The following is a 12216-nucleotide window of genomic DNA, read 5'->3' as shown; positions in this document are numbered from 1 at the left end:
TTCAGTTTTCACCACTATTCCCAGCATTGTTTTTTTTTAAATCTGATGATTAATCCAGTGAAGTAATAACTAATCATTTAAAAATTCCCGGTTGGTATAGCATTAGAAGCAGGAAGTCTTTCCTAAGTCCCATAAGAGTCATGCTTTTGATAGGAATAGTCTTGAGCAAAAATAATAACAATATTCTTGCAATAAAGAAAATGATTCACGATAACCGGGAAGACGGGAGAAGAAAATCTATACTCTTTAATTGGGGGAAAGTTATTTTTTGCCCGTAAGTAATTTTGAAATATTCATGTACATATATGTATGTATATATGTCTTATATATATATAAGTATATAAATCTTTTTGATCTCTTGTTTCTTTGAATGAAATTTATAAAGTTCTAAAATTGTCAGATGGCATTTGAGAATTGAAATCTTGCCTTTAAAAAAAAAAAGGCTCAGAAGAGGTAGCTTGCTTTGTTTTTTTTTAATGCTAATTTCAAAAAAAGATAAAATCAGAACTAGACGGTGGTTAGGTTTTTTAAAAAAAAGTTGTAAAAAAAGTGAACTTGAAACTTTAAAAAAATCTTGAAACAAGATATTAAAATTGTTTATTCATAAAGCAGCTATTTATTTGCCAGATATTATCTGCTTTGCGGATGTTAGAATTTCTTTGCATTCTGGTTTTTAATCCCACGAGCAGTTGTTTCAATTTTTGTGTTTCATTTTTTAAAATCGTCTTTCAATAAATTAAGGTGTGATATAAAAGAATCTTTTTTTGACATTAACAGCTCTTAGCGCGCAGTAAGTCACTTTGCTAGAAATTGGCTTGAAAAATGTTTCTGGTTAACTCCTTTTAAGAATATTGTTTAAAAAAATAAATAAAAGTAACAAAAACAGAAGTAATAAATTATAAATAATATATTTATTGAAAAATATATTACATAACATTAATGGTAATTTTACAGCATTTTGTATCGACTTACGTATTTTGCTTTTGTAGTTTTCTATTCTATCATTTCTATTTACTACTCAGTAGTAGGATGATTGTGTTACTCCAAAATATATATATATATACACATTATAATATTCATTGTTCTTATCTACACATTTATATTCGTTTATATTTACATCTCTTTAATATAATGTTAAATGTGTTATGTCTTGACATGTCTTGTTTTTATATATGTGTGATTGTTTTTTGTGTAGTTTTTAAAGACAAACTGTTTAATAAAAAATATTTTTTTTAAAAAAGAGAGAAATATATATTTCTAAAACTTGTATTTTTAAATTTTGATTCTTTAATTATTTTTGGCGTATCAGGATTTCCAAAATAAAAAGCTATTTGCTCGTGTTTTTTAATTCATTCTGTGATGTGTAGGTATCATGTATAGCTATCGTTATTTCCGTCTTAAATAAATTTCCATGAGTCTCTAATTTGTTCTGAGATCCATGATATCAAATAATATACCGAGTATTTTTTTCCTTAACATGAGATAAACCTTAAGTTTGCAATGGTTTCTATTTTTCTTTCCTCATATCCTCATTTTCCTTTAAAGTCAAGTTGATCTCTTTTATTACAATTTTCCATTTTTTTTCCACACAAGGATGATTAAATGGGATAAAAGAAAAAGATTCAGACTGGCTTGCAAATTACATCCAATTATTTTCAGTACACGGCTTTTATTTTTATTTTATTTTTTTACCATCCGACCAAGAATGCCTTTCATTTACAATTAAATTATAAATATCACAATAACCCATACGGCTTATAAACAGTCTTGGGAAAATAGGAAGTGAAAAGATTAATGGTCAAATCTAGCATTGTAATAGGGAGATTATGGGGAAACTTCTTATGAAAGACCCTTATCGCATGAATCTTCTACACTTCTCTTTTCTTCTACTTTTTAAAAATGGGACTCCTTTTCAGGTAACCCAAATCCATTCATCAGTCCCCAATATCCATCTATCTTTCATTCTTTCTTTCGTTCTTCCTTCCTTTCTTTCATAAATCAGTTGTCCATCAATTATTTGCTTGCATGTAAAATTAGCCTATTTTCTTTCTTTCTTTCTTTCTTTCAACAGTTATCCATCAATTAATTTCTTGTATGTACAATTAGCCTATTCTTTCTTTCTTTCTTTCTTTCTTTCTTTCTTTCTTTCTTTCTTTCTTTTCCTTTGTTTCTCTTCTTTCTTTCTCTCTCCCTTCCTGCCTTCCTCTTTCTTTCCTCCTCTCTGGCTTTTTTCCTCCTCTCTATTCTTTCTTTCTTTCTTTCTTTCATAAATCAGTTGTCCATCAATTATTTGAAACAATTTTGCAGAATTAATTGTGAATTCCAAATTAAGAACTTTTCTCCCCCCCCCCCCCCGCCCAGCAATAAAGCTGGTCAACAAAAGGAGACATTATTACATTAAAAACATCTGAAAGATAAATTATTTTAATGAATAAGCAGAGTTTAAAACTAATTGCTTTAATAAACTTTACATTACCACAGTAAAAATTTAAAACTAACTTTGGATTTCATCACTGTATAATCAGTTTAATTAGATTCAGGTCTGTATATATTTATTGTAGAGAAGCTACCGCATTAAAAAAAAAATTATTATCCTCTCATTTATGTACTGAATTTTTAATTCTCCCTCCATTTAGCAACTGCTCAATAAAATTTTAAAATTGTAAGACAGCAACATACAATAATTTTAAAAAATCATTTCAAAACAATTTAAAATTAAATCAAATCATTTATTGTTTTTAAAACACTGAAACAAAGTTAAAATGTATATAAGAGGGGATTTCCTAGAAGCAATGACCAATCCTTCTCGGAACAATACATTTTTATGAGATGACTGACGAAGGAATGAACCCTAAGAATATGTCTTTATTTTAAATGGGGTATAAATCAGTTAATTTTATACATATATAAGTTTAAATTGCAGAGCTTCACTACTGCAAAGTAATCTTTCTACAAATTTTTCATTGGCCCTATTTGTATATGTTACATTTGCACTCGTTCTGTCGATTCTTATTTCTAATTTATGGCTGTAAAACTGTAATCTAAAATCACGGAAATACATAATTAGTACCTGTGAAAAGTTGGTAAGAACTTCATCCTATAAATAGACTTAAACTTTAATGTGAAGCTTTTGCAACAATTTATCCCTTATTTCTGAAGATTCTTATTTCTTAATCCAAAGAATGTTTCCTACTCTTAGGTTTACAATATACAAGTGTTCACATTAAAAGAATATCAGAATTGGAAGGGATCTTGGAGGTCTTCTAATCCAATCCCTGCTAAGACAAGAAATCCTATAACATTTCAGACAAATGGTTGTCCAATCTCTCCTGGAGGCAAGTTGTTCCACTGATTAATTGTTGTAACTGTCAGGAAAATCCTCCTTAGTTCTAAGTTGCTTCTCTCCTTGATTAGTTTCCATCCGTTGCTGCTTCTCCTGCCTTCAGTTGCTTTGGAGAATAGCTTGACTCCTTCTTTGTGGCAGCCCCTGAGATACTGTTTTCAATATCTACGTTTTATGTTTGAAATTCTAAGTGGATATATAGAGTGAGTATGTGAGAAGGATTTGTAATAACATCCTATAAATCTTATAGAATAGACTTCCACTTTAATGTAAACTCATTTGGAAATTTAATAATAATAACAGAGTTGGGAGGGACCTTGGAGGTCTTCTAATCCAACCCCCTGCCCAGGCAGGAAACCTTAAACCACTTCAGACAAGTGGTTATCCAACATCATCTTAAAAATTTCTAGTGTTGGAGCATTCACAACTTCTGCAGGCAAGTTGTTCCACTGATTAATTGTTCTCACTGTCAGGAAATTTCTCCTTAGTTCTAGGTTGCTTCTCTCCTTGATTAGTTTCCACGCATTGCTTCTTGTTCTACCTTCAGGTGCTTTGGAGAATAGTTCAACTCCCTCTTCTTTGTGACAACTCCTGAGATATTGGAACACTGCTATCATGTCTCCCCTAGTCCTTCTTTTCATTAAACTAGACATACCCAGTTCCTGCAATCGTTCTTCGTATGTTTTAGCCTCCAATCCCCTAATCATCTTTGTTGCTCTTCTCTGCACTCTTTCTAGAATCTCAGCATCTCTTTTACATCTTGGCGACCAAAACTGAATGCAATATTCCAAGTGTGGCCTTACCAAGGCCTTATAAAGTGGTATTAACACTTCACGTGATCTTGACTCTATCCCTCTGTTTATGCAGCCCAAAACTTAAGTCATAGAACATTTGATAATTATTATTTTTTAAATCAATGATTGGTTGGCATAAATGTATTTTAGGTCCTTGAAACTTTATTGCCCAAAGGTCCTAAAACCAGGTCAATTCCTGTGACACTTTGTAGAATCACAGTTTTATTATTGGAAAAAAACACACCATCATCAACATTGTCAAAAGAGCATTGATCACTGCTATCCCTGATGATGTAACATTGTTGGATAATGAAATGTCTTCAAGAAAACCACCAAGCTCAGAGAGCACCAAGCACCCCACAGTTAAATCCTGAGATACAAATATTCTCTTCGGTTGGTTGTAAAAAGATGTTGCCACAAAGAGAAGGGACCATTAAAATGCTGTCCGTGAAACTAAGAAGGTCTCTGCAGCCATTGCTCCAATCCATCCGTGTGGCTACCCAATATTGACCTTCTAATATTGAATTGATGGGTCAGGAGGCTCAACTATATCATAAGAGCACATGAAAAATTTTTACTTGCAGAATCTAGTGTCCATTTTGTCCAACTTCTTCCTCTCTGTGCTAGCTAAAGGTCTACCATTAGTAGAAACTTTCAAGTAGAATATGAGTTTTCATACCAGTCCTCTGCTCCAAGGACCTTAAGAGACCTTCATTGCTTTCCAAGGAACTTAAACGTTCTTAAGGCAGCTACCCTACCCATATTAGACAAAGGGGACAGATAATTTTAAAAAAAATCATAGACGTTGGATTTTTAATTTTGTTGTTAAACTCTGTTATTCTATTCTGTTCTAAGTTCTTAAATGTCTTAAGTACCTGCTAGGAAGCAACCATAAAAGTTGGTTTGTTTTGTGTCCAGTTTGTGAGATTTCTGGATCTATTGAGTTGGCCATCTTACTTACGTACTTACTTACTTACTTAATAGGACTAATATCAGGGATGGGCAACTATGGCCTGTTTCTGACCTGTGGACTTCAACTCCCAGAATTCCTGCGCCAACATGGAAGTCAGGGGTGGCTGGCTCAGGAATTCTGGGAGTTGAAGTCCACAGGTCGTAAATGGCCATAGTTGTCCACCCCTGACTCATAGATACCATTCCTATATAATAGGTCTCACAATACTCAATAAAATAGCATTATCCTTCTCATCTTTCCTATTACATTCTCCTATTAGTATCTTATGATTATATTACTTTGTTGTTAGTGTATTCACTGAGAGCTTATACATTGTTGGAGATAAATTTCTTGTGTGTCCAATCACACTTGGCCAATAAAGAATATTCCATCCCACTCTACTCTACTCTGCTCTACTCTACTCTACTCTACTCTACTCTACTCTACTCTACTCTACTCTACTCTACTCTATTCCATAGTTAAAACATACCCCTCCCTCCACATGCCAGACCAAACAGCCTTCCAGCAAATCCTCCATCCTAACCCATTGTTTAGAAATGGGGAGGTAGGTCTTCACAGCTTGGTGGCGGTCTAAAAGGGAAGGGGTCCTTTGAATCTCAAATGGAAGGCTGGTCCAAAAGGTTGAGGTGGCCACCAAGGAGACATCTGGATGCAACAGATGTGGAAAAAATGTTTCTTGGGCTTCATCTATCAGCCCCTTCTCATATTCTTATGCCATTACATTGTTGGTCTTTGTGTTTCAAATAATCTTGCTTTTATGTTCTGCTAAGCTATTTTCAGGGCCCGTTATGTTGTTCAAAATAATCAGTTTGGGATTAAGTAAGCATTCCTGTTCATACTGCTTCGATTAATAATATATGGGTTACAGATTTATTTCATGTTATGTAAGCTACATTTTTGTCTCGTAGTGGTCTGTTATAATATTCTTTGAAGTATTAAATGTGCATTATACAAGCTGCCAGGAATTCTTGAGCCCTTTTCTTCCCCCTCTTGTTTCAGTGAGTTGTAAATCTATTATTTAATACATTATTTTTGTGGAGCAGTTTAGTCCTCAACTTGTGACCACAATTGAGCCCAAAAATTTCTAGTTTCTAGAATTTCTAGAAATCTAGAAATTATCTAGATTTCTAGATAATTTCTTGCAAGACAGTTGTTCAGTGCGTTTCGCCCCATTTTATGACCTTTCTTGCCACAGCTGTTAAGTCAGTCATTGTAGTGAATAAGTTAGAAATACGGTTAAGTCAACTTCCCCACTGACTTTGTTTGTCAGAATGTCGCAAAAAGGGATCACATGACCCCAGGACACAACAACCGTCATAAATACGAGCCAGTTGCCAAGCATTCAAATTTCGATCACGTCACCATGGGGATGCTGCAACAGTTGTAAGCATGAAAAATAGTCTTAATTCACTATTAAGGTTCAATCATGGTTGTAAGTTGAGGACTACCTGTGGGAAGGTGAGGAATGAGAAACCATAATCCTGTGGAATTGACTACTTCACGCCACCAATATTTAAGGTTGTTTTACTTAATTTCGCCATCATTTTAGGTCCTTATCTTGTTGTTTTCCTTCTTTGTAGGACTTCGCCTCTCGGGCAAAATTGGCCATCCAGAACTTGGTGCAGAAAGTCGGATTTTTCGGCATCCTGGCATGCGCTTCCGTAAGTTCACATCAAAAAAAAAAAAGCATTTAGCCTCTTGATCCTATTTCCATCCATGTGATTTCATCCCTTATGATGGTTTTTCTCTGTATTTTTCTTGTCAAATAGCCTCGGTCCTACACAGAAAAAGGAAGGTGTCTTGCATTGGAGTTTATCAGTTGTGGGGTCCTTGGTGCTCTGTTCTGTTTCCCCCTCCCAATACTCCCAACAAAAAGTCAGTCAAAGGCCTTCTTCAAGTTTATTTACATTTGGCTGGATTCCTTCTGGCACAGAGATGTTCTGGCCACGTCTACCCACGCGCCTGCCAAGTCTCTGGAGATAACTAGGAAATTATAGATAAGGCAAGAGTCACTCACAAACAGATTCTTCCCTCTATTGAAACAGTTTGCCTGCGCAAATTCACTGCTTTGTCCAAGACAAAAAGCCAGGAAGCTCCGCCTCCTGCTTTATAGCCCCTGTGGGTGTCACTCCATGACTCATCATTCTCTTACCTTGTCCCAACGCCTCCTCTGCTGCATGCACCGGTCACGTCGGCGCAGTCTCGCATCAAGCCAAGATTGTTTTTGGGGCGTTGCCAAATCAGAAGAAGGCCTGGGGGAATCAGGCCTTGCCAGCTCCTCCTCCTCACTCTCTGAATCCTCCTCCTCCAGGAGTCCGAGTTCGGGAACCTAGGTCACAACATGCTCTCTGAACCTGGCAGTTTTTGTTAAGGGTAATCTGGGTTCACAAGCAAGGTTGTGGACTGTTGAGCAGAGTACCCTACGCATGAAAATGACTGAGACTGGTTGTATACAATAACACTCACTTGCTGACAAACTAGGGTTTGATATTCCTATACTTTTAGGGAAAAGGCAAAGTCATAGTCAAAAAACAATTCCAGGTCATACACATATAAAGCCAGTCAGTCAGGGATGTTACAATACCAAGTCTTCATACCAACATAGACTTGCACAACAAGCAAGGTCTTCTTTCAGTTCAGCAAAACACAGTTCAATTCACAACAGTCAGTATCTTGAGGAAACAGTAACTAGCCATGATCAAGCAACGATCATAAGGCTTAAATATACAGTTGCAGCATGTCATCAGGTTACAATGCTGTAGCGTCCCTGTAGATTCCCCACAAGCCATAATTTAGTAGTCCTTTTATACATTGGCTACAGAGCTCAACCAATCAGGATGCTTGCAATGATGCAGCACAGCCTTAAAGCAATATCATGCCTTTATACAAACATACATAGTTAGTTTATATATTGCCTGGCCAACTAGTTAGGCAAATAACAATTTCCTGACAGTTTTCTTGCAGACATTTCATCGCCCAACTAAGTAAACATCATCAGTGTAGAAGGGAGTAGGGTTTGCTCCCTGTTTATATACAAGTGGCTTGCCCTGTCAGTGTTGGGAAGGAGGATTCTTGGTGGTTCCTTGATTCAGCTGTTCTTTTCTGTTGGGCTGTTGGGTAGTTCCTGACTTACAAGGCAAGATATTTGAATATAAACAGAGAGCAAACCCCACTCCCTTCTTCACTGATGATGTTACCTAGTTGGGCCATGAAACATCTGCAAGAAAACCACCAGGCTCAAAGAGCACCAAGGACCCCGCAGTTCAAACCCGAGCTACAAATATTATCTTCTGTCAGTATTAACAATTAGGCAAATGAAGGCATGGGGGCAGTGGTAAATTCCAATGTTTTTAACTACTAGTTCTGTGGGCGTGGCAGGGGAAGGATACTACAAAATCTCCATTCCCACCCCACTCCTGTGGGAAGGATATTGCAAAATCTCCATTCCCACCCCAGACCTGGGGCCAGCCAGTGGTGGTATTTGCTGGTTCTCCGAACTACTCAAAATTTCCGCTACCGGTTCTCCAGAACCTGCTGGATTTCACCCCTGCGGGGAGGGTGGGGGAGGGATTGAGAAGGGGGGAATTGATTTGGTAGAATTAAATGAGGAGGTTGAGTTGATCCTGCTGAAACAAGGAGATGATAGGTGATCCAGCAGGCTTTGGTGGCTTTTTGGGGGTTGAGTTCTTCACAGTCTCCCAGTTTCTAGCCTAGTGGTTAGTGCCTTAACCACTAGACCAGGGGTCTCCAACCTTGGTCCCTTTAAGACTTGTGGACTTGAACTCCCAGAGTCCCTCAGCCAGCAAAGCTGGCTGAGGAACTCTGGGAGTTGAAGTCCACAAGTCTTAAAGGGACCAAGGTTGGAGACCCCTGCACTAGACCAAGTGGAACACACATCCTAAAATTGCCAAGTTTGGAAACCTCTCCTGTGCAGGTAGTCCTCGACTTACAACAGTTCACTTAGTAACCAATCAAAGTTACAACGGCACTCAAAGAAGTGACTTATAACTGTTTTTCACACTTTCAACCGTCCCAGCAACCCCACAATCACGGTCAAAATTCAGATGCTTGGCAACTGGTTCATACTTACGACTGTTCCAGCGTCCCGGGGGTGTGTGTGTCACGTGATCCCCTTTTTGTGACCTTCCGACAAGCAAAGTCCGTGGGGAAGCCAGATTCGCTTTAACATCCAGCTTGCTAACTTTATCAACTGCAGTGGTTCACTTAACGACTGTAGCCAAGAAATGTCGTAAAATGGGGGCAAAACTCACTTAACAAATGTTTCACTTAGCAACAGAAATTTTGGACTCCATTGGGGTTGTAAGTCGAGGACTATTTGTAAAGATAAAGAGGGATGGATGGATGGATGGATGGATGGATGAATAGTGGATATAGAAATGAGATAGAAATAGAGTTGGATAGATGGATTGAGTGGATGGATTTGAGGCTCAATTGTGGTCATATGTTGAGGACTATCTGCATAGGACGCTTTCAGCTCTGAAGAAAAAGTGTGATATAAATCTAATAAGCCGCGGTGGCGGCAGTGGTTAGAATAGAATAGAGTAGCATAGAATAGAATAGAATAGAATTGAATTGAATTGAATTGAATTGAATTGAATTGAATTGAATTGAATTGAATTGAATTTATTGGCCAAGTGTGATTGGACACACAAGGAATTTGTTTTGGTGGATACGCTCTCTGTGTACATAAAAGAAAAGAAAAAGAAAGAAAAAAAATACCTTCATCAAAGGTACAATATTTACAACACAAATTATGGTCATAAGTTGCAATTTAACCCTTACAACCCTCTGTTGTAACCCAACAGAAAGTTACAGTCATACAGTCATAAGTGGAAGGAGATGGGTGATGAAAACAATGAGAAGATTAATAGTAGAATAGAATAGAATAGAATAGAATTTTTTATTGGCCAAGTGTGATTGGACACACAAGGAATTTGTCTTGGTGCATATGCTCTCAGTGTACATAAAAGAAAAGATACGTTCATCAAGGTACAACATAGTGTTGATTTAGTAAATAGTTTGACATTGTTGAGGGAATTATTTGTTTAGCAGAGTGATGGCCTTCGGGAAAAAACTATTCTTGTGTCTAATTGTTCTGTACAGTATAGTGTACAGTGTACAGTACAGTACAGTGCAGTACTGCAGGCTACTTCTGCGGACTGCCGGCTGCCTGCAATTTGGCAGTTCGAATCTCACCAGGCTCAAGGTTGACTCAACCTTCCATCCTTCTGAGGTGGGTAAAATGAGGAGCCAAATTGTTGGGTGCAAGACCCAGACTCTATAAACTGTTTAGAGAGGGCTGTAAAGCAGTATATAAGTCTAAGTGCTTTTGCTAAGTGCTAATAAGCAGCAAATGTTGTGTTTCTGGCCCCAGAGACGAGCCACTGAGAAAAAGGGTGGCTAAAAAACGGAGAGGTGTAATTTATTTCACTCGTGGCGAATGGGTTAGAGTTGTTTTGTTTTATTTTTTCCCCTTCCTAGAGAGGTTGTGCAATGCCAAAGCCTCCGTGTGCTCGAATTTGAAAAGTGATTTGAGTGTTGAGCTGTCCCCAGCTTCCTCAAATCATTTCAGTCCATTACAACATCCCCAAACTTAATCCTCGGTACATTTTGTGCTCTGGTGCAAATAAACACACGTCTGCAATTCTCCAGGCTGGGCTTCCAAATCCCGTGAATGCATCATCATAAACCGGGATAAAAATCATAGTCGCCTGTCGTCCCCCTACCCGCCCCCCGTTGGTCCAGTCCCACTGATCAATAAAAAGAAACGGAGCCATTCAAAAACTTCCGAAAAACCAAAGTTCATGGAAAGCACTGCCTCTTCCTAGCCTCAGGAGTAGCGGAACGGTTTTAATTTGCAAATGCTACCTCATCGGCTTACCGTCTCCACCTTTATTAATAGCTGGCGCATCCAAATTTTTCCGTGCTTATAGGAAACGACCTGAACTGGATTTTTTTTTTAAAAAAAATTAGCCACAAAAACCTGGACACTGAGCGCTGTATTGATTATTGACTGCTCTTGTTTGTTCTTCAAATTAATGTTTATTATTAGTGCAGCGAGGTTTCAGTTTATGCACAGAGAGATTCCACTTGGGAGTTATTTCCTTGCTATTTCAGAGACTAAAGGCTATTCTTTTCTTTATGAATTACCTTTTTTTTTTTTAAAAGCCTCTTTTAACCACTTTGGAAATATGGAATATATACATGTTAATCTAGACTGGGATGTTCTCTTGCAAATCTTGTCTAGACGTGGGATAAAAGAGTTAGGATTTTAAACACGGTGGTACAAACCGTTTTAAACACACTCCCTTTCTTCGCGGCAAGCGGCTACTTTTATTTACAGTCTGTTTCCGAGGAAAAGCCTGACCGTTTTGTCGGTTCGTAGCATTTAGGTAGCATTTGTGGGCATTTTCTAAGTAGGCCTCAGGGGGAAAAAGTTGCTCTGTGTATAAATATTTTAAGCTCACCCAAGTGTTTATATAACTTCATTTTTCTCAATGGCCAGAGAACATTTTTTTCCCCAGTAGCGGCTTTACAGTTTCATATCTCAAATACCGTAACAACTTTCACCATGCCAGGAAAAATGACTTTAGAAACGGAAGACTTATTTTCAAAAGGAAATGTTGATCATCATTTATTTCGCTCAAAGAAGCAGATGGAGGGGATTCAGCGACATAAATCCTAGGATTTAAAGGGACTTTGAAGGTCTTCTAGTCTGACCACCTCCCTTCCCAGGGTGGAAACCCTCAAATCATCCAAGAGAAATGGCGTTATTTCTGTTTGAAATTCTCCAGGAGAATTTGCTGGAATTATGCTGGTTAAATGGTTATCATGTCTGTCTCTGTTTTCTATGTTTTGCTTTCTTTTTTCTTTCTCTTTCTCTCTTTCTTTCCTTCCTTCCTTTTTTCTTCCTTTTCTCTCTTATTCCTCCTTCCCTTCCTCCCTTCCTTCCCCTTTCCCCTTCTCCATCCATCCATCTCACTATTTTATACTGACCATATATTTTTCATTGAAAAGATCTTTAGACCAGTGGGTTGTTTTTTGTTTTTTTTTTCAAACTTGGCAAATTATAACTATGGGTGGAC

At 37.5% G+C, this 12216-nt stretch overlaps 1 protein-coding gene across 1 annotated transcript in view; it reads left to right on the top strand.

Moving 5' to 3' along the window:
* VMP1 (vacuole membrane protein 1) overlaps nt 1-12216 on the top strand; it is a 175636-nt gene that overhangs the window by 117016 nt on the left and 46404 nt on the right. The window contains exon 8 of the mRNA XM_058164136.1: nt 6691-6771. Coding sequence (XP_058020119.1) covers nt 6691-6771 — 81 coding nt within the window. The remainder of the gene's footprint in view (nt 1-6690; nt 6772-12216) is intronic.

Source organism: Ahaetulla prasina, chromosome 1 (genome assembly GCF_028640845.1).
Source record: "Ahaetulla prasina isolate Xishuangbanna chromosome 1, ASM2864084v1, whole genome shotgun sequence".
Taxonomy (NCBI): domain Eukaryota; kingdom Metazoa; phylum Chordata; class Lepidosauria; order Squamata; family Colubridae; genus Ahaetulla; species Ahaetulla prasina.
This window is presented reverse-complemented; position numbering and strand designations above follow the sequence as displayed.